This window comes from Streptopelia decaocto, assembly GCF_964273445.1.
Source record: "Streptopelia decaocto genome assembly, chromosome: 5".
Lineage (NCBI taxonomy): Eukaryota > Metazoa > Chordata > Aves > Columbiformes > Columbidae > Streptopelia > Streptopelia decaocto.
The window spans coordinates 22,597,691-22,621,796 of record NC_138659.1 but is presented as its reverse complement, the minus strand read 5'-3'; the positions used below and the strand labels follow the sequence as shown (position 1 = coordinate 22,621,796).

The 24,106-nt window shown below is 38.4% G+C and overlaps 1 protein-coding gene across 1 annotated transcript in view; it reads right to left on the bottom strand.

The window, feature by feature from the left end:
* Nucleotides 1–578: 578 nt before the first annotated feature.
* Nucleotides 579–24,106, bottom strand: part of PLPPR5 (phospholipid phosphatase related 5) — a 44,795-nt gene continuing 21,267 nt past the window's right edge. The window contains exons 3-6 of the mRNA XM_082053796.1: nucleotides 22,269–22,519; nucleotides 13,298–13,474; nucleotides 11,488–11,607; nucleotides 579–2,786 (exon numbers count right to left, since the gene is read on the bottom strand). Coding sequence (XP_081909922.1) covers nucleotides 2,754–2,786; nucleotides 11,488–11,607; nucleotides 13,298–13,474; nucleotides 22,269–22,519 — 581 coding nt within the window. The 3' untranslated portion in view covers nucleotides 579–2,753. The remainder of the gene's footprint in view (nucleotides 2,787–11,487; nucleotides 11,608–13,297; nucleotides 13,475–22,268; nucleotides 22,520–24,106) is intronic.

Sequence of the window (24,106 nt, the reverse complement as noted above, 5' to 3'; positions counted from 1 at the left end):
GAGGATCAGAAAACCAGCTGCATTCAAAACCATTGAAATGGTTCAACCACAGTGTTTCTATTAGGAACCACTCTGCACCAGAACCCCTGAATGAGGGATGATGATTGTTTGTCATAGGTTCCTCACCAGGATTTTGTTAAAAACAACCATGAAAAAGCCATTTTAGCCAGAAAATACCAACTTACTTTTGTTTTAGCAAGCCTCCTATGTAAACTTTTTCAGGTCCAGAACGGAAGAGTGAAGGCCAAAGCTCCAGCGCAGTGAAGAGGTGCAGGAGGGGTAAATTCTTGTCACTTCTGAAAATCCATCAAAGTAGGGTCTGGAGCTTGGCTGGTCCACATTCTGGGGAGAGTCTTTCACCAACTGTCTGTGGACCCTTCTGCAATACAGCTCTTCCTCTCCTGCTTTTCAAATTCACCAGAAACACCTCTAAGGGAAGGTAGTTATCTGTGGGAATTCCTGGTTAATTGTGAAAAATATATCGCCAAATGCAGCTGACTTAAAAATCATCATTTCATTATTTGTACATTATCAAACAAAATATATCTAGAGCAGATATCTATAAAGAATACACTACATAGGAATGAAAAATTATTTTATTTAAAAATACATTATACAGCAGAGTGTCTCTCTTTTTGTTTTCTCACTGCTGGTTCACAGAGATAATATGAGAAATTTAACCCAAATATTTGACTGGGAAAGATCCTGAGAGAGAAAGAGACCAGTTACAAGCTGATGATATACAGTACACTGAAAAAAGAGTCATCTCTTTTAACATAAAAGAATCTCTTGGTAATCTTATAAATCAGATATAAAAAATGCAGGTTTGCTACCATGCAAAAATGAGTGAAGATTTCATTTAAATCTGCACACAGAGAAATCATTAGTACCTTGGACTCTAAATAGCTAGACTAAGAGAAAGGTACGTGTGTCTAAAATGGTGATACAAGCTTTGGACCTACTACAATTTTGTAAACACAGTTGATAGTCTAATAAAGGTGGATTTTCAATCACCTAAGTAATGTCATTGTAGCTAAGGGCTCTATTCTAGGACTTTTCTCCCCACTGATATATTTCTTTATTCCCTAATTCTCAGCTTAGCACAGTGACTTTGTGAGATATGCTCTCTCCACTCAAAGATGACTTGGCCTTGCCCTGTTTGTCAGGCATCACTTATGTATTTGCGTTTTAGTGAAAGTGGAGGCTAAAATAAGTAGTTAAAAGCAGGTATTACCTGGATGACTATGTGGGAATACTTCAGAATTAATCATAGAAAATATATACCTGATTCTACAGCCTTATGTTTCAAACATCTTCAAATGATGATTAATGACAAGGAATACACTGCATGATGGAAAATTTAAGATCTAGAATGTTTGACAGCCTGAACTGACCATTACTATTCTCGATGCGTCTATAGTGCTAGTGTGGTATCAGCTGTTGCCAGAGGAAAACTTTCTGGCAGATGTTAAGAGCATCTTCAGCAGCTACAATACTCAGATCCATTTGGTGCTCAATTTTTATAGGACAACTTCACTATGAATAGACAAAGTTGTCTTCTGAAGGGGAGGCTCAATTTGATTATTCACAGCAGTAACAGAGATATAATAACACTGCTTGATGTTGAAGAAAAAAAATCAATTTGTCAACACTGTACAGACTGATGGGATATTTTTTGTAATAATATGGCCCTGAAACACAAACAGAGATAGAAAGATTTGAAGAGAGAAATTCTGCCTGTCCTGGTCACCTGGGCTGAAGAAAATTAATGAAACCATTTTGTTTTTTCCATGAGTTCTTCAACATGAAAATGGAGAGTAGAAACTCATACGCACTTTTCTCACTAAGCCAGTGACTCTCTTCTTATCTTGGCACCCATTCTCCCAGCATAATATCAGGGTGTACAACAAATATGAGAAGCTGCAGGCTTCCTTCAATAATTTGTTCAAATGATTTATGAACAGCATGGCTTCCCATCAGATATGCTGAGCTAAGAATTGAGCCTTTAACTTTCCATGGGATATCATTAGTAATAAAGAATATATCAATGATCAAACTTTCTATATTATTTTCATTTCTTTTAACCTAGATACATATATATCATCCAAGACATTCAAGAACTACAAAACAACAGTTCTACTACAATTATGTCAGGAAAATATCCAAATAAATAAACTTTTAATTATGATACAATACTTATTACAGTAAAAATTGGCATTTTTTTCTCTTCAAAAGCAGAAGCACCAGTCTTACATATAACATACTGTTTGAATGATATCTTACATGGAATACAGCATAATACAATGTGCAAACAGCATTTTCATACAGAACATAATATTTGTCTAGTTTTTATACACTGAAATTGCCTCAAATGGAAACAAGATCATGCTGAATTAAAAATGTAGATTTTAAAAACTCAAAGTCAAATCAAAACATGAAGTACTGTTGGAATAGGTACATGAACCATTAAAAACAATGAGAAGCCAAAACAGAGGGTATTGTCAGATAAATATAATTAGTGCTCAGTTTGCCCCATTCCATCAAAAAGTAAACAGTTACTATTTTTGCTTGAAAGTAAAGTGACGTTCTAATATTTAAGAATTCTTCAAAATGTTGGTATCATTTTAATGATGTAAAAATCAAGTCAGAAATAGGACTTCTAAAAATTTCTTATTTTGATACACTGCAATTATCATGTGTGGGCTGTGAAAAGAGATGAAGTCCAATGGAGTGAATACACATCAGCGTCAACATCATGTGACTTCTGCAAAGGCCGTGATGTGGTTCTACGAGTTAAAGGAAAAACAAACAGATAAAAACCCAGAAACCACACAGATAAATATCAGCGCTCTTGTGAAAATATTTGCCTCCTGTGCTTCAGGGACAGCCTTATACTTGGAGACTATTGCAGGATGATGTAAATAAAACTGGTTTTCACTGCAGTGCTTTCACTCCCACAGAAATTCTTTGTTAACTGCTGAAAGTCTCCATACCTAAGTATGCTGAACAAAGTGATTAGGTGCAATGGTTCTACAAATTTTAGGTTTCAATTGGGTTTTTAAAATTAAGTAACAATGTGAATAATTGAGTAAGCTGTACTTTTATTCCTACCTTATTCATAATTAAAAGCAAAATTCCTAGAAACTAAAGTGATAGTTTCTGACAGATTATAATCTTCTATTTCAGTGTTCATACCATTTTAATGTTGCACTTTTTAAAAGATTCATTGCTCCTCATGAGTTTGATGGCACAGAATCAAATGGTGAAATGCTACAACAAAATTGCATTTAGCAGTTGAGAGCTTATATTCAAAATTTCATTTTTTCAGAATCACTGCAGTGTCCTCTTCATTTGCAATGCTATTCTCCTCTTCCCTTCAATGGGATGATTCTTATGAACTCAAAGATGTGTATCAGAATGTGGATATGCTACACGTGACTCTACACATTAAAACTGCAGCATCCCAAAGAGCTTTGCTACTTTTTCATGCTCTAACCTAAGCAAGTGCCTCTGCAAGTATTTGGTAGGTGAAGACTCAACTGCACAGTGATGTGCAGGACCCAAAGGAATGGTACATTCTCTTCAGACACACAGTACCCTTGACTGCCACCAATTTTATAAAACATGCAATGTGTAAAATTAATAAAGGGAATCTTGACATTAAGCCATGTGTTTGTTGCCCAGCACAAAAATGCACAGAGGGATATAGTACCAGGCAAAGCACTGCAGATTTCTCTGATCACCTCCCCTCCTGGAGCAGACCAAACTCAGAAGGGAGGAGGTGTAAGCTGAAGAGGAGGAGGGATGTAGATATCTCATGGACAGTAGGATAGAACTCCCTTTTTTGTCCCACTTAGAGGAAGCTGTTCTAAGTCCTTCAGAAAAATCCCTTATCACATAACATAGAAAGTGCTGAAGAGAAACAGTGGTCACCACACAAGTTTCTATTTCTCAGTTCTTCTTTAAACTATCTGGATATTTGTCTATCAGTCTGTGTGGCAGGAGGCATCTTTGATTTTCCCACTGCAGAAAGGAATTTAGAAGCACCTTGAGTGGAAGCACAGGAGATCTGCCTCTTATTTCTCCCCCTTCAAACATGCTGTCAGCTTTGCTTCCTCTCTCACTGTGCCATAACTGCACTGTGCCCAGAGGAGGGGCTCTCTTTCCCCTCCCCTGTATATGCATTTTAGCTCTAGTCTTGCTTTATTTTATGACAGCTTTCATAAGAGACCACCACCAAACAGTAAGCATCTATGTAGATTCATCTCCAAACTAGAATGAATACATTTTAAGTAAATAACAATGATTAAACCACAGCCAGCAGATTTTTTAAAAAGCATTAGATAAAGAATCCATGTGCAACTTTCTGCGAAAATATTTTTAGTAAACAATATTAGCAAATGTAATTGTTTCCAGATTTTGATTCTGCAGGAGACAAAGCAAAATTAGATTTTCTAATTAGAAAAGAAAACATTCGCGTTTCAAAGCCTTTTAGTTTTCAGGCCATCTTCTGCCTTCAGTACAGGAAGGACAATACATTGGGCAACCTCAACGGCTCTGGAGGCGCTGTGAGGCTATTATGACATTTTCTTACACAGTGTTTATTTTCTCTTATTTTGACCTGAATATTATCCTGTCAACTTAAGCCAGCACCAGTCTAAAATTATTCGCTTTGTTGATAAGATGGTTTAAAAATGAGGAATTCTGAGGAAAAAAATTCCTCGTTACTTATTCTAATAAATTCTTTCAGGTCCTGTTACATGCTATTTCTTTCTCTAAGTGACACACGTTCGTCTGTGATGCAGAGAACCAAATGCTCTTTCATTTGGCATTAATTCAGGGCTGGGTAACTATTACTTAGGAAAGGAGAATGTGGTTCACACTCCTGCCAGCTATAGTTTCCAAATGAGCAGGTCACCATCCTTGGAAGGACATGCAGATCATGGCATATAATAACACAGAAGAAAATCCCGCTTCCTCAATAAACTCTCAGAGAGACCTACTAAGCCACCGATTGCAGAGCTATTGATTTGAACCTTAGTGAAGACTTGTCAATTCATTTCAACAGACTCAGCAGGGTGATGCATAACTAGGTCAAAATTAATCACTTGCTGATGGGCAAGAATCACTGATACAGATTCATGCAACTGTCTGAGTTATTCATGCTTTTTCATATGTTATCGTCTCTAACTAGAAATAAGTCTTGCTGAGACTCTTTACAGGAAAAAAAAAACACAATACACACACAAAAAAAAACACACCAAAAAAATAAATCACACACACACAAAAAAAGCAACCAAAAAAACCACACCAAACAACAAAACAACAACCAAACAGCATCCCTCTTGAATAACTGCATTTCATCTCTCTTACCATGCTCTTTTGCTTCTGCTTAGATTTACTGTGACAAAGCTCAGTGTGAGATACAAACCACTATCAGCACACAAATTCACACAGATGCAGGAGACAAGCAAACAGCCATGCACCGCAGCTCAGCTCCTCCAACTCCATGGGAAATGATTTTCCCTATGGTACGCAAAAGAATTAGAATGTGCTGAGGGTCTGCTCCATGGCAGCAGTTTCACAGACAGGCATGCCAACTTTTGTACGATTCATTCTAAACTGACAGGATAGCTTGGTGTCAGCAGCACATGGACAAAGCATGCTTCACGGCCGTGCTCTCACACCGCTAACAGGACAATGAAAGCTAGAGGCTAAGCCTTGAGTGCAGATTTCTGGGGGAAAATGAGTGATACCTGTATCTCTTCTGTTAATATTTTAACTCATTGCTGTTTATAAGTGATTCTATAATGTTAAAGCATTGAAAAAAAATCTATAACAACTTTTTTTGTGGTTTGCAGTTTTCGCTATATATATTAAATATTTTTTACCTGACATTTTTTTGTTCTGCTCTCACGAATAAAGTTAGAAATATTCAAAAATAAGTCATCATCCCAAAAAAGATTTCTCAATTTTTGAAAACGGGAATTTGAAAAATTGTTTATAGTACTCCACACAGTGGAGTTCCTTTTGTTAAAAGAAATAGAAAGTACTACTGTAGTAGTTCAGGCAAATGATAATTTATCATACATTAATGTTATAATACAGGTTGCCGGGTCAGCAAAGTCTATTTTATGCTTTTACTGGCCGAATGACACTTTTAGAGATAAGACTGAGTTCAAGTGAAATTCCCCATTTAAAACATTGAAGACCTGCACAGAACGCTGCCGCCACACTGCATCTGCCCGTGCTTCAGTTCCACACACAAACACTCGTGTGCGCTCTTGCGCACATCAGCTTATTGCCTTCGATGAAGATGTTCAAAACAGTCCATTCCTGATATCCAGGAGAAGAACCTAGTGATGCGTGCTTTGAGGGAGCTTTGTTGTAAAGCATCTTCTTGATTGTTCCTAATACCTTGATTCTGTAACACCTACAACATGTTTATTTGAGGAGTCACACTGAATATATTGTTCCTTTTCCTATGTTTAAGTATTATTTTATCTGAATGTTTTATGTGGTTATCACAGTTTGCATTCACACAGAAACAATTCTTGTACAATCCCCCAGAAGTAGATTTAAGCAGACGAGTAGGACCTGAATTCAATTTTAAATGCTTGACATTCAAACAAAATTGCTTATGGTCTTTTATGAGCTGCCTCTCCTGGGTATGTGTTTCTATGCATGAAACAACGTTGTATTGTATCTCCTTTAACATACTGTATTATCAAGGGAGAACGATTATGACAACAGAAGTCTGAAAATCTCCCTGCAAGCTAACATAAGCACATGGACTCTAGTCAGGCTGTCCCAGAGATACCCATACATGCACTAAAACATGGTCTGTATGGAAACCTATGCACACCTTTGGACATCAAGCACAGCAGCACTTGGATACTTCTGATCTAAAACATTTTCAAGGAACAGAAATAGATACAAAGCCTCTCCTCTGTTTGCCTATAGTATGATCAGCTAAAACATCTCTGTGTTCTGCTCTCAGTCTGTGAGCTCAGTGACAGGCCACCAGTCTGCCTAGAGAGCCCGGGGACTCCCCAGGCCACGCTGGGTGTACACAGGTACACGCACCACTGAAAGGCTTCTTACTACCAAAATACTTAAGACCAGAGAAAAAGCAGTAACTCTGAGAATTAAAATTAGAAATATCCTTTTCTGACACTGTGAAGAAACTATTCTGTATCTCATGAATAATCAAGATAGAGTAAATAGAAAAAAACATTATGTACTAAAAACAGAAGGGGTAAGCTTCCCCAGTCTTAAAATACTATCAAGATCCATTGCAATATCTATACTTACTGTTGTTAAAATGTTTTATCACCACCATTACCTTTGGCATGCACACAAAAGAACCAAGAATTACAGTGTCAAACCCAACAAGATTTTTGAGACAATCAACCCTGATAGTCACTAGCAATTGGTTAGGCAACAAGAGTGTTACATATTGTGAGAGGAATTCTAAATGCTTATCACCATTAAAAGTTAGAAATGGCTGTGCTTGAGAGAGAGGAGAGACACTCTAACCTAAAGACCCTGAACTATCTGTTTCCAGTTCATAGTCATGCTGGAGAGTCAGTCCTGTGGGTGGAGTATAAGAAACCTCATTGCAACAAGGAATGGTGGCTGTGTTTGGGGACATGGTTTGGGCATTGCTGACAGAAGTAGCACTAAGCAGGAACGCCAAGCAGAGGCTTTGGGGATAAATGCAGCTTAGCTGTCAAACAGAGCACTGCAGAGAACCCACTGTGCAAATAATGTTGAACAGCTACAGAAAGTACTGATGATCTGACACAGTTATCATCTCACAGGAGACAAACCATAGTGCTTCTCCTAAACCAAACACTTCCTTCTAAAACCTCTATCCTCAGCATTCTATCTACTGCCTCAATTAGTCCTAAAATGCTCCATGTTCCCTTAGCATTTGCTTTTTTTAAAGCTAGAATAGTAATTTTTTTTAAAAGGCTAGGAGAGTCAGCAACTACTACGGGACGTGTATGAGCCCTCTGTAAGCCCTGGCCAATTTCAGGTGACTTTAGTATGAAATAACATCAGTCTCCCCTGAAACACGAAAAAATAGTTTGTGACTGCACTGGACGAAGTTGAACTTTAAACTCTTCCAGGTACCACGAGAATACTCCTATTTCCCAGTAACTCTTGCAAAAGAACAGGAATCTCTAACCTTGCCCACGGTAAGAAGAGAGCCAGCTAACTGCAACATGAATTGTCTTGTAAGAGATGAAGAAGGTCAGAGACAGGAGAGAAAAAGGAGCAGATGGATGAGTGATGAGGTTTCTTGGCTTTCATTCTTCTCATTAATTCTGAGGATGAATGTAGTTAAGGTGAAAGCAATAAGTCTGCATTGCTGAGCCAGCTCTGGCAAGGGTTCTTCAAGGAGACACTCTGTAACTATATGGCTCATTTGAGTGCATGAGAAGTGGATACCCATGCAGAACAGCTTAATCATCTGCATGCACCACAATTAAACAGAAGTGTCATGCAAAAATGATCTACCCTCATCATTAACCAGCAGCAGCTCAATTCAGAATATTACAAGTACACATATTACTATTTAAGTGCACTTCAAATGTAGCTCTTGACCTCCACCAGATCTCAGACAGTGGCAACACGGACAGCATGCAAAGCATGCCAAGAGCATTCGTTCTCCATCAGGAAAAAGCACTGGAATAGCAAGTAGCAGATCGGGAAACACAAAAATAAGGTGCTTGGAGGTCTGTGTGATGCACAATGTGCTTATTCATTTACAGGTAAATTTATAACAAAATTGCAATGTCTGAGGTCCCATCTGGTAGGCATTTCTAATTAAGCCATTCTTTAAGACAGCATCTTTGAATTGCTCGCTCCCAGACACACACATAGTTCTTATTTTTAAATACCAATAACAGACTTGCATTGTTTCATGCTTGCACTGTCTTAGCCCATTATAACTTCAGTCAGTCAGGATTTGTGCTACTCTTGGTGCTAATTTCTGACAGTAAGCTGACTTTAACACTGGCACAGGAGCTTGCACATTGAGAATAAGGAAAAACAGATTTAAAATAAGCCACATGTAAACATATGTGCTTTCAGAATATAGAACAGCCCTAACTGAAATGTAGTGAAAAGTAACTCGCACATGGCTAAAGTAGGCAAAAGGCAAGTATCACACAAATTATTTAGCACCTCTCTCTCTCCAGAGAAGAGCAAAGGATGTAAAATAAGAAGGGAGTTAAAAGGAAAAAACTAAGTTAATAATTCTTTTAGTGGTGGTAGTTAATTGAAATGGTTCAATTTAGACCTTTGTTCCACATAAGTATTACTCTTTGTGCCTTTTATTTAACAGGGCCCAGCTTCTATCTAAAACTTTAGACTAAACATTAAAAAAAAAAAGTCCACAAAAACTCAACATCTGAAGCACTCACATGTAAGTAATTTTTTCATCAATTATTTGCTACTTCAAATTTAAACTTTCTGAGGGTGGAAACAGGAGAAAGCATTTCCCAACAAATAGCAAACTCCCATCTCTTCCTCTCTGTCTGGAAAGAAGAAAGGCTTTGCAACATAGATAAAGATGAACTCACACACTGAGATATCACCAAGACCACCCTGCGGCGGTCTTCAATATAATTATCCAGAGACAAGTTCCATGACAGCAAACAACTACCTTCTACTGCCATGCGAATATGGGTTCAAAGGAAATATGTTCTTTCATATAATAAGAGACCTTGGCAGTTCACAAATGTGAACTCAAGCAAAGCAAACATTCCTGCCACCACCTTTCACACTCTCCCAAAGTTTTCCCCACAATATTTCAATCAAACCTAGGTCAATTCTGAGAAATAGAACAGTGTTCATCATGAGTGAGGGTGTCAAATCAGGTAGAAACACTAAGTTAACATGATCTCTTTTTTCCCTGAAAGGAAAAAGAAAAATTCAACAGCCAGATAATGTGTATTTATTGCCTATGATGGCTTTTGAGTCACAGAAATGGCTTCTACTGCAGGGGAGCCTAGCACATAAATAAGACATGCTCTTATTCATGTGATATGTCCTAGGCCAACTGACATCTTGTTTTGTTTTGACATTTTACAGAAAGTTTACTGAATGGATTATTTTGAAGATACACATTCATCATCTAAACACTTGCTCAAGCAAATTAGACTCTGACCTCCTTATGACAACATATCAGCAGAAGTAGCTTAGACATATTTGGTTCAAAAAGGCGTGTTAGATCATTCTCAAAAGAAATCTTCTTTCCCTCCAGGGAAAGGCATAACAAACCCAGGGCTAGCAGCCATTCTTATATAAGGACAACTCCCGCCTCTTCCAAGTGACTAAGAAAGACTGGGAAGTGGTTAAAAACATTTCTTACGTTTAATATCAAAAAATGTAAGTTATAATTTGGAGTTAAAAGAATGCCATAGAAACACACTTTTGGTCCCCTTCCCCGTTTAGAGTTGTTCACTATCTTCAAACATGGGCATAACATGGGAAATTTTAACAAATAATGACGGATAAAGTAATAAGAAAAAAGTTGAATTGCTTTCATACTTTGCATTAGTAGTTCAAACCTTCCCCCAGTAAAAACGCCTAACATGTTTTCTTCATTTGGTTATGCTATCTATTTCAGTGTTTGTTTGCTCCCAAAATTGTTCAGACATAATCTTATCTAACACTTACATACTAAAGGTTCATCTTAAAAAACGCAACTTTTTATTACAGGAAACCACAATATATTTTAAATACATCACAATACTTACTCATGCAAATTCAGGAAACTTACTCAGGCATATTCAGGAGACTATCACTAGCAAGTCCTAGCCCAAAATCCCATTTGCTTTGGCAAGAGATGGTGGCTTTTGTGCAATTACTGTATGTCCCATGTTACTTGTTACTCTCTACTATCATCACATTCATTAAGCTGTTTGCCCCACTAGTGCAGATGTCAGATCCCCAGCATTTCCAAATGGGTGCCCTGCCCTGAGGCCAGCACGCACCTGATGATAAAAACCCCATAGTTGATCCACAAGGGACCGGACCCCACACTCTACACTAGCCTGAGGACATACCCCAAAGAAACAGGATAAGTGCCACTTGTACCTGAATGACAAAACCCTTGGGCTCAGGGGTTAGATTTTCTTTCTGAGCACTTCAAGCTCCATGGACTCTCAGCCAAAGTGTTAATCAAACTTAATTGAGGAACAGAAGGAAAGAGGGCCTCAGATCTACGCAGCCTGACTCCATGGACTTTGCAGTGGCTACAGCAGCAAACTGGACTGATATGCAGTGACTGGTCTTGGAGGTGACATGAAGAGTCTCCCAAGGAGTGTCTGAATTCTTCCCTTCTTTTTCCTTCACTGCTATCTTTCCTTACTTTAAATCTGATTACTTGGCACTCTTGTCAAGATAGTTTAGGATCATCCTTCCAGGAAAACTACATTTTATTTAATTGTTTTTTAAAAAGTCAGACATTACCTTTTCTAAAGGGCTTTCTACTCGGGGTATGCTGATCATGGGCATCTGGGCCAGATTATCCATATGAGAATGTTCATGTTCTGGCTGACGTCCTCTGAAGTTATTTACCACACAGACAACCTAGAAGAGATTAGAAGATCAACAGAATAGCTAAGGAACAACTCATTTTTTGAGCTTTGATCCTGTCATACATAATTAGGCAGAACTGACACCAGCTTTAGTCACGGCTCACAGTAGAAACACAGAAATGTGAAGTTCATGTTTTACAGAAAATCCTTAATTAATATTTCAAGACAAAAGATTTTCAACCAATTTATTGTTACATCCATCATCTGAGAATCAAAAACCCCTCTATCTAAAAGCAAATCCATTACCTAAGCTGAATAATAGAATACCAATTATTAGCTGTGTCATGAATAGATGTCCAGAACACGTGCAGCAGAAGATGGCAATAACCTTCAATTCCTATGAAAGGCCAGTAACATCTAAACTTTGAGCAGCCAAGACTTTCTCAAATAGAGAATAAGAAAGGGAGAACAAGAAGGCAACGATCATCCCCAAGTTTGAACTAAACTCCAAACTGCTCAGGGCAGCAGTGACTCTCCCACAAGGATATAGCAACATGATATATACCAGTTAGTGTTTCTACTAATTCAGACATACAGCCAAGCTGCAACGTTTGCCCATTGTATTTTCTTCACAACACAAAGAAATCTGATGTAATGCTACTAAAAGGAGTTTATGCAATATTTATCACAATATATAAGAAAAATGCTGAGACAGATTTCTTTTCTATTCTATTTTATGATTTTAGGGGCACAAACAGAATGGAAAAACTTCCTACAAATAATCAACCAAATTTATAATAAAAAATAAACAACTAAATTTATAAATCCTGGACATCTTGTGTGGAAGGGAATATTTGGAAGTGCAAGCAGGTACATTTTATAGAAGACCGAAAGCTACAACTCACATTTCTCACAGGAGAAAAAGCACCCACCTCAACCATTACTGTGAGAGTTCTCAGCCAAGCCAAGTCTTCAGATCCAAGATCTTGAGATCAAGACCTTGAGATCCAAGAATCAAGCTCAAAAGTGTGTTCATGGGGAAAAATTTCAAAAGGTGTTTTTAGCACTATTACAAGCTGTCATGCAGACAAACCTGGAGGCAGTAAACAGCAGTGACTATTCTATGCCACAGTCTTGCACTGAAGTTACCAGTGAAAGTAATTAATAGATTAGTGGCAGCTTTATGACACAGATACTAGTCATTGTGACCTGTGACTAATGATCTGGTTTTGGAACACAATTCCAGAAAGAAAAAGGCTAAACAAGGATTTTTTGATACAGAATAACATAAAATTTCAATGCAAAATTGAATGAGAATGAAATAAATTCAATAAGGTTACTTTAAAGCCAAAGAAGAAATGCTACTTATTCTTTGATCAGTGTAGGTATTACTATACTGAATTTAATACTTTATTCTCAAAATCATAACTAGATGTTATTCTGAAAGATATAGAGTTGCTTAAAGGGGAGCTTCATGCAAAAATTATTGGTTGAAGTGCTACAATCTGGTTGATAAGGAAGCCAAAAAAGATAATTTGATCAGTCCTTTCTAGACTTCACATTTCCAAGTGTATGTAAATATAACTAAGGAAACTGATACTTAATTAGAAACAAAAATTAAAAACACCTCTTCTGTCATTTAGTTGTCCGAAAAGTCAAGGCTGACAATATTTTTTTAAGAGATACAAACTTATACACTGATTTTTCAACCAGAAGTATTAATAGCATAGATATACACTTACCAAAAATACTGCTATAGATATTCCAATTACAAATCCTGCTATTACATCTGACCAGTGATTTCGATACTCTGCTACTCTGTTGATTCCAGTAAGGAAAGCCAAGCACATTAAGCCCAAACACAGAACGGGTTTTGCAAGCCTTGTTCCTCTGGCTTTTACTGTGTTGGTGATATACATCTGAAAATTAGAAAGGAAGAAAGCATAAGACTGATGGATATCTCCCACTAATTGGTGAATAAAATCTCTACATTTTGCTTGAACAGACTATGTGTATTTGTCCTTTTTTTTTTGGCGGGGAGGCAGGGGGCATGTAAAGAAACGTGAAAGAGTGCTAGATAAAGTCATCACACCCTTTTCCTTGGGATATAGAAAGAGAATTAGACCATATAACAAAATTACATTTTATGTGAACCTGAAAAGCACCCAAAAGAACAGGCGCATTACACAATCCTATCCTGTTACTCCCAATCTATGTATTTATTCATGCATAGAGGTACAGAGACTGATCAAATTTTCACTGTGCAGTGTTGACAATAATAGAGAAAGATCTTTACCCTGAGAGGGGATACATCAAGGCCTTGTTTTTATTAGCAAATGTCTTTCCTCCTCATACACAACTCCTCCATGTGACTAACTAGAGACTTGTCAAAAAGCCGTGAAAACTAAGCTAAATGCCAGCATCTACTTTTATAAACAATGTGTGATAGTTTCAACCAGTGCTGAACTAATGCACCCCTGTACTTCACAGACGGTGACTGAGGATGTTCAGTACTAGTCACTCCCAGCACACAAACCAATCTAAACGCAGAACCTTTTATGCATCAAACTCCAACAAATCAATCTGCCCTGCTTGCAGGCTGACTCTCCCCATGCAATAGGACTGAACTAAAAGCACCGCCTGATGACAGAGCAGCTCTTCTGCCCTAAGGGTGCATTAGTGACTACTAGGTTTAAGCCAGCACTTTCCAAATTCTGATGGGTCAATGAAAGAAACGAATACCAAAGCTTTCAATTTTCATTTTGTTGAAAGTTCCCCCCCTGAAGAATTATACTTCAACTAACAAGATTTTTGAGGAAAAACTATTTACTTTCTGCAGAAGATATTTCTGCAATTAAACCACTGAAATCCCTAAACCCTTCACATTTAGACCAAGAGCTGAAGTTTTTAGATTGAAGAATGCAGATATTTTCTATGGAGTTTCACTAGAGACTCCGAGTGCGTAAGGCCATCCCTTTGAACTGCAAAGGGAAATGGATGAATCTGCACCAAAGAACCACCACCTTTTTGGCCAACAACTGGGCAGTCCTTTGTGGTCTTTTGTACTGTCTGAAACTTCAGCTGAATTTACTGTGCAATCAGTTATGAAGTGCTGCAATAATCCACTCAGGAAGAAGTTTAGGAAGTTATGATAAGTGAAGGAAGTAGTGGTCAGAGCTTGTCTGAAAAGAGCAACATCTGCCAGTAATTTTGTTCAAAACACTAGAGAAAGATCCACAGCCTAGAGGACAAATCAAAGCTTAAGTTTAAAAATACTGCAACACATACATCTTCAGTGTACCTTACGTGATGAACAGTAAACTAGTAGCAAGGTTTTAACTAATCCAGACAGAGCAAAGGTTTGAAGAAAAAAAAAAAAAAAATGGGGGTGTATCTCCAAATCATATTTCTCCTCTCTTCTTCCTAGACCATTTAAGAAACAGTGTTTCTCCTTTTGCTGACTATCCTTTTAGTTTAGCTCATTATATTTTTGCAGGCTCTCTTCAGTGAGTTACTCTTACCACATGGAACGCTGATAGAACAACTGTAACTTTAATTTCCAGCTTTTTAGCCCCACTGGTTTTCTTAGGCTACAGAAAGACTAGTGCATGCTGAGTTACTTGGCAACCCTCCATTTTAGTGAGTTTCACCATACTACAGGGTACAACACCTTTATCCACATTCACACATGTGAGAATGTCCGGTGCTGGGGAAAATATTCCAGTATTTTGAATACACAGCAAGGTCATCAGATTTTAAGTACAGCTTGGGTGAAGTTGAAACAGGGAAGTTGGCAGGAAGCTATCCTGCATTTAATTCTGCTTTGTGGCATATTAAATCAAAATTACTATCAAGAAGGAAAAGTTAACTCAAAAAAGAGTGTAGTTTCCTTAAGGCAGGTCTTGATGTATTTCAGTTACCTACATCACCTGGTAATCACCAAAATGATTATGTCAATTTTTATGAAGTCAAAACACATTATAATATCAACACTTGATTCTGCAGTACTTCAGTCAAACTTCAACATTTTTAATATAAAGCTAAACTGAAAAGTGCTCTCCAGAATATTTTTGTAATCTTTTCACAATCAAGCATGTCCTTCAAATCCCTACTCAGACAAAGCACTTAGTAGGATGAACCAACTGCAGACTCATGCTGTGCCTCATGGAATAATAATGACCTCCATTTGCTGAGTCCCTTCCTACATGTGCAGTCAAGATGATCATGCCTGGTCATCACGTTATTTACAATAACATGAGGGTTTTGCCAGCATAGGCACCATTTCTGTCTTTTCTTTAACGAACAAACATCACTGATGTTAAGAATAGACTAAAACATACATTAAAGAATCAATAGAAACAGGATAAACTGAAACAGTGTAGCAAAAACTCTGTATATTTGCAAAACTCTATATAGCAAAGGTAGACTCTTTCAAGGCAGGATTCATAGATGTCCATTTTTAAACTTGACCTCTTGTAGCTCTAGTACAATATATTAACACAGCAAACTCAGTCAAAGATCTGATTTGCATTAAACATGAAACATAATTAAGCAGTAGTTTTCTTCTTGATTCTGGAAGAAAAGCTATAAACCAGAACAGTCAGTAATTAACAAAGAATAAACCTCTTAAAAAGATGACAGGATTTTTCTTCTCTTACTTTTCATAAATATTAAATGCAGTATCAACAAAGGAAAATAGCTCAGTGATTTAAAACATTAGTGAGAATGAATGACAATATACATTCTTACATGGCTAAAGATGTTTACTGAACAAGTCCATCTCAGTTCCTTCTAAGAACAGAAGTTTGGAGAAAAGGAATCTAATTAAAGAAATCTTTTAACTTAGTCGACAACAAAACCAACAGTAGTTGGATTTTGTACGTAAGGTCAAGGATTGATACAGTAATTGGCATTAGTTTTGCAGGCCGTACACTCTCCTGCAACATCAGATCAGCGGTGAATCTTCTCTTGAAGAACTGCTGCTATTGCTTTTCCTTTTCCCTGAAATAAGATTTTAGTATGAAAAGACAGAAAGAAGGTACCAGCAAGTAGACACTGTCAGAGTCATATAAGGAAGTCGATGTTATCTGACCGTTCTGTAAGCACTAGATTTGCACGAAAATGCAAACATTTCACCTTCAGTCTTCAAGATGCTGGAAGTGAAGTCTTCAGAGAACCTCATAAATTGAAAGAAAAAACTTTAATTGAAGTTGTTTTGAAAATACATATTTGAAAGAGTCAGAATCACCACCAAAGACAAAGCAACCTGTGAGATTCCTGACATGACTGTTTCAGATCGTAATATAAGGGACAATCATAATGTTGGCACTTAACTTATACTGGGAAAGCTTTCAAAAGTGTCTTGTTGCAAATCTGACTCATGTGAAATATGTCCTAACTCTAGTGAAAAAAAAAATATTCCAAAACATGTAAGAGAACAACAGCAATTGTATGTCAGTTGCAGGACAAAGTGGCCTCGTGGGCTGTGCTGCAAACTCTTCCTAGTCGTCTTCTTTCAGCTGTCTCTAGGCTCATCCACACCAACATCCATGCACACAAGCACACATGTAACGGGTCCCAGAGTCCCATTTTAGTTAAAGTGGAGCTAGTCATCAGTGTGGGTGCACCAGCTGGGAGGGAGGTTAATTTTCCCAGCTGATTTCATCAGCCTGGGGCCCAAGGATATGGGGAGGAAGATCCTCTCTGTACTTGCTGTTTCAGTCCTCCCTGAAGCAGATGGTCTGAGGGATGGACAAAGAGACAGACCAGTCCGTTAGTGGGCAGAGAATAATGACTCATCAAGTGACAAGCAGAAAGAGGAATCACTGTACAGGCACCTATCCCAGGCAGTGCGCCAAATATGAAGTGTTTCTTGCTTTGTTTTGCTTTTATACTATGCTATCATTAAGGAAAGAGCCTGTAACTATTAAAGTAATGTAAGTAATGTTACGGATGTTCTACCTGAGGAATGCACAACTTTCAATATTCATCATACCTACAAGAAAAGAGATACTTGGAGATCAAAAAGCTGAAAAAGTAGTGGGCTATAGTGGATGGTAATCTATATCCAGATTCAATGTTAGAATCCTGTTTGACAATCTTCAGATTTCTTGATTAATAATTATTGGGTCAAACCATTTCTACATCAAACCACAGTCATATTCTCAAATCATGTGGGCCTTTCTGCAACTGCCCACTGAAGATTTTTTTTAGTGCTTTTGAAGCCTCTTCTGTCTTTCTCCGTAAGTTTTGCAGTAGTTACTGATGACCCTAGACAAAAATTGGCTTTGAAAGTCAGGGGTCTGGGTTGGCAAATGGAAGAGAGAGAAAGCTTTAGAAACGCTGGATGTTTTCCACTATGAGATCACCACAGCTCTAACTCTAAACAACTGTAGAAGGAAAGAGGTATCTTTCAGTGTACCAGGACTGTTAGATACACCCAAATATTAATTAAAGCTGATTCAGTCTACAGATGTCATTATCTTGAGTAATTATACTGTAATGAAGAACTGACTGACAAGAAATATCTAGAGGTCTTTAGATAAATCCCTAGACCGAACTGTAATGTTCTTTTACTATCCAGCCTGAAAGTAACCAAAACACCCAATGTATAAAGCCCATGATATATGCTGTAAAATTAGAATCAAGGGATTCTTTCATTTGTTTCACCAGATACTGAAAAGAAATTCCACTTTCCTAATACTGCCACTGAAAAGCAGCCAAAAAAAAAAAAAAAAATCCTTTAATTCTTTAATTTCCTAACAAAAAATGGACAGGCACTTAAAGATGAAGGAGAGGTGAAACGACACCAGGCCAACACCTAAAGACGGGATCAAAGAGTGACACTAAGCAGAATGTCACCATGTTACCAGCACCGTGACCCAGACTGCCTTGCTGTCTTTTCCCAGTGACTCATAAACAGAGCAACAGCAAACAAGACACAGTAGAAGCCCAGGAGCAAGAGCCTTGCAGAAAAGATGATCACGGGCCCAACAAAAGCTCTGCAGAGAGGAAAAAATTATTTGTCAGCTTTACCTGCCAGCCCTGCCTGAGGCTGTAGCTGAGGTCCAGGGTTCACAGTACAAAGCAGCAAAAGCAGTCTACAGACCTAAGGGATATGTCAGTTATCAAGACATTAAACCTGCTCCTTTATCATTACAAATCCAAAGCAAGCTTGAAATGTATGTGGTAACACTAAGTTCAAACACTACCCTACAGATGGGTTGACTGTTCTTGTCAAATGCAATAACACAATAAAAAGTAAACATTTACAGAACTAATTAAAATTTGTCTTGAACTACAACTAGCAATGACCTAGATCTGCAGCACCAAAGGACAACTGTTAATCACAAGTCTTTTATTTAAATCCATGGTAATAGACTGACTAAATCCTCATATATCACTTCAAAATCCTACCAAAAAAAGACCCATGACTTTTCATTTCTATGTCTCAGTTGTGGAAAAACAACAAGTACGTGCATACTTGGCAGCTTCAAAATATATCTCTAATTGTCCAAGCTATGTCAGTATATGCATATCAAAATGTGGCTTATACAATTACATTTAACTTAATAAACTTGCAGTGTTTGCCTTAATACCTATGTTAGCAGGTAGTGTTTCAGCTGAGAAAGGGTGAATTCCAATACTGAAAAGAAATGAAAGCTGATGCACTCAACTTATTAATATAACTCAAGAAAAGCAAGCAAACAGAAGATCTAAGACAAGTTGAGTAGACACCTAAAGAGAAATCCAGGTAGCAGCCAACTTGTTTAGAGATTCTGAAACAGATTTACAGTAGTTCATTTTGAAGACCCTGGTACACTGATAAAATAAACCTACAAGTCTCAAGAAGACAGGTAATGCATCCTTGAAAGTGCCTGGGTTTGGAGCAGGGTAGAGACTAACCATAGTGCTGCCATTCAACATTTCCATTGCTAAGTCTTTCTTGATAGGTACTGAGGGAAAGTAATGGAGGTAAACATTACAGAGAGGTCTAAATATTAGCAATACAACTGTTTGAAAAAGACTGTACTTCCAGCAGGAGGGGAATTCAGAGTTACCATAGCAGCCACCCACTCTCAAAAGAGGGGAGGGGAGGGGAAAAAGGAAGACTCAAGAACTTAGATGAAAAAAGAAGCTATTGTTAACAAGACAATATGCACAGCTGCTAGGTGATAAGGACATGGTTGCACTTAAATGGAACAAGATAGGGGAATTATCAGATAAAGCATAAGCTTTAAGTGGATTGATGGGTGAAATCACCCAATTCTGACATTGTTTTTGTTGCCCGCTCAGAGAGCAAGGACTCTGGATCAGCTTGCTGTCTGCTTATGTTTTTAAGCTTGTTGTGTTTTTTGCACAGCTGGCTGAAATGTTCAGGGAGGCTTCTGTAGCAATCCGCCCCCCTCCCAAAAATTTCTGTTAACCAAAAAGAAAGCACATTCTGTATCAGAGATTATATGCTCATGAAATACTAGCTGAGTAATCCATGGAAGTCTTTATGTCCATGCTTTCAATAACTGTTGTACCACAGCTCATACAAAGAGTAGGCTCTGTTTAAATCTTCTACTCCAATGAATAATGATGAGAAAGTTGTTGTTCAAGGCAAACTATCCTGATAAACATCATGACAGTATCAGGATGGGACCCCAAATATTGGAACATAGAATTTCTTTCCCTGGTGTGTAAACAGTATTTTTAGTTGCAACCATGCAACAGGATTAAAAAACAATAAATAAATAATAATCTCCCAATATTGCATCAAGGACGAAAATTTGCAGACTCTACAACTCAGCTGATATATCTTAGCAAATAATTCTATTAGGCAGCCTATAGGAATTCAGAGATTCTAAGAACAGTTCATAGTGCTATAGTTAATTGATGACAGTGTCATGCATCATGCAGTGATATAGTAATGACATAGGATATATTTATTTTTGAAGTTATTGAAAGATTATGAAGTCATGAAACAGATCACAGTGGTTTTAATTTTTGATGTTGCTAACTGCATATTGACCACAGACAAGACAAAGTTTGCATAAAATACTCTTGCTCATATAAAAAGCCATTGAAACTAGGTATTACACCTTACTAATGTCTACATTTGTTTTTTAAAATCTATTAATATTATTTTCCTTCCTGCTTTGCAGTAGCTGAACAGTTGGTTTCCTTTAGTTACTGTGACTCATACCAACAGTGGAAATCCAACTTTACAGATGGATGAGAAAAATAGGAGCAATTAAAATGAAGAATGCTGAATATTTTCTAAAATAGCTTGTGCCAAATTTAGAGGTATGTTTCAGTGAAGCAAAGCCTTAGATATCTCCCCAAATAAAGACAATACTATTAGGAGTCTTACACTTGCCTCAAGTTAGAATAGAATTTTATTGCTCATCTCCTATTTGCAGATAACACTTTCTTGTACTAACTGATGATCCACATCTCTTAAACAGACATCACTCACAAGGAATTTTTGGTAAATGTTACTGTCAGTGCTGCAGATTTTAAGCAACTAGTTCTAAAACCATATTCAGAAGCAGAGTTGGCACACTGTCTGTGGATGGGGTTGGGATCTTTGCCATGTTGGCAAGTATCAGTTTCCAGATCAATCAGGAACTAGAATTAAGCTTATTAAATTGTTGCTCAAAAGCAACACACACATATATATACATGTGTATATATGCACATGCACACACACACATGTATAGGCAGGCAACTGTTCAAATACTGAGGGGATTCAAGGGATGACTCCAGCAATGACCACAGAGGCGCACACACACTTGGTGGGTTCCCCACCGACACAATGAGCCCTGAGCCCAGCCATAGGGCGACAAAGGACTGTGACCACCAGTGCAGCTTGGGTAAGAGACTCCCACAGGCACGTGCCAGGGACAACTTTACTAAGCGCAAGATGTACTTCTGCTTAAGACCAGAATGATGCACACTCCAAACTAAGCCATGGAGTACTAAGCAGAGTTACTTGAGTGAGATTCATGAGTCACTCTGCCTCTCCTCTGCCTCCCCACACTTCTCAGTAGCCTTTAGAACAGCTCTGCTGCCAGGCAGTAAATACCAGTTTTTACCCTAGCCCTGCTACCAGAGAGGAGAGAGGGAAGAAGGATTGGATTGTCTTGTAACCCACTTCATTGCAGAATAAGAGCCAAATGGGCTTCGCATGAGCACTGAGGTACCTCTAAACACCAACTCTAGTACCTAAAGGCATGCACAGATCTCAGGAAACCTGCACAGATCAGATACTTACATATGCACACTCTTCTGCTTCACACCACCAAAGAATACAGCTCTGTGCAATTCTACTTATCCGTACTGGGTTAAAACATGGAAAGGAACCACTACCAGTCACAGGCAATCCCTGACCTTTCTCTTTACCGCCCAGCAAAGCCTCCTCTCAAATTGCCTGGAAATGGGGAAAAAGTAAACCCAGAGCTTGATTATCCTAAATCTATAACCCTTTTTGGACAACTTGCCCTCTCTCAGGGTTGCCTTAGCTTTCAAGCCTCAGAGAACCACTACATCTGTAACTGTCAGAATTAAGTCCAACTAATCAAATTCTCAAAGGCCTCATAGAACGTTTACATATATAAAATCAGACAAGAGTTGTCTTATTTTCTCCCCATTCCTCCCTCCTCCCCTCACACTGTGAGCTGTTTGCTCTCAAAAATATAGTGACATTAGATAGTACAATATACTTACAGCCAGATACATAGCTGCATATACACTTAGTGCTGCTTCTTTGGATGGGAATGTCTTTCTGGCTTTCATGATAAGGTCTGGATTTCCAGTACAGGCATGTACGCTACTGATGAACTGCGTATACTGTTTACATCCAAGTGCTGTATAGTTGGGTTTACAAAGTGCAAGAAAATGTGGTGCAAGATTCCCTGTTACTACTTGTCCAGCATTTACAAAGATGTCCGTTGCAAACAGTCCAAATGCGTAAATTCCTAAAGAGGGAAACAAAGAGTTAAATTTCCTGACAATTTCAGTCCAGGGCAACATATCATAGTATTTATCATAGTAATATACCAGCTCTTTCCATTTAAGAACCTGAAAAACCCTCATGTGTATTGTACCCTAAAGATCCTGGCCCATGTAGGGGATGGTACTTTCCTACACAACTGCAATAGCAACACTGCGATGTAGCCACACACACAGTCTCCCTCCATCCTTCGGAGAAACACGCTCACCTCTTGTGCAAGCAGCCCACTTTCCCAGGCCTCCCAGCCACGAGTCTGCACTGCTCGGGTTCGCTGGCTAGACTGGTATGTAACTTTTGCCCATGTTCACTAAACAAAAGTGAGAGAGGCAAATTTTCCAACCTCTAAATCTGTTTGAGAGCCAAGGAAGTCAGGGCATGATGGAGAAGTAACTTGAAAAACAGTAACACATACTGGACAAACATTTTCTTTTCCCTTGCAGCTGTAAAGAAGCTGAAGTACTGAATAATTCAATATTGCCATGCACGAGTGATCTTCATCTGCCTTCTACTATGTACATCTCTATGCATGGCATATTAATCACAATATCACCACAGTGAGCTAAAAATCTTTATATTTGACGAGCTGCTTACACTAAAGAGTTGTTTGGTTTTGTTTTTATTTTAATCAGACATATCAGCAAAGCATTAAGCACAGGTACTCGTTCATTCGAATGGAAATGCATCTATCTGATTACTTAAAAGAAAACAGAATTTTGCAATTCTAAGGTCCCTTTCTATCCTTTCAGAAGCAGAAGATGAGCCATGGAAGGAAATGCAAACACAGCACCCTGCCTAGGAGGCAAAGCCAGCAGGTGTGTGTCCAAATTCCACCTGAGCTAGAGATTTCCTCTTGCATTTCCACCGGCAAATCACCTTACCTTTCCCATACTTCTATTCACTGGTATATAGCATGAGTTCTAGCAGTAATGGGGCACCATGAGGATTTTAATGGACATACACTACAGCAGACAGGATGCCACAGAAACACGTGTTTCTAAAGGTTGAGGTTTTTTCTCCAGCAAAGCTAGAGGACGGAGGATGATTTCTGGGATCCTGGCTGGTCAGCCATGTCACACTAATGTTAATTCACCCTGAGCTGCCAGACACTGGTGAGCAGTAGACTGCGTCTGGTTGAGTGGCTGCGCAGAAGGGCCTTTTCAGCAAGCCCCGAGGGCGTGCACTGCCCCAGCATCGTTGGCCACACCACTTTGTGTGAGCAGAGCGGGTAGTGACGCCTCATCTGGTAGAACAGCATAGAGGTCACTGTTCATCCCTTACTTCTCTCCCAGTTTTTTTAATTTTTGCTTCTGTGAGCAAGGAGGGCCCACCAAGTGGGAAAGAAACCCAGGCACTGATTACACACAGAGCAACTGGAGCAGGAGGAGCTTCTCATCGTCACTTGCCACCTCCTCTGGATCTATGCAAGACAGTCTCATTCTTACTGAGTTTTAGCACTCAGTGTGACAGCGAGCAACCGTGCTCTCAGAAGGCAGGCATGGCTGTTACACAAGTACTGTAAATACAGACACAGCTGCACATCCTGTCCCTCCCA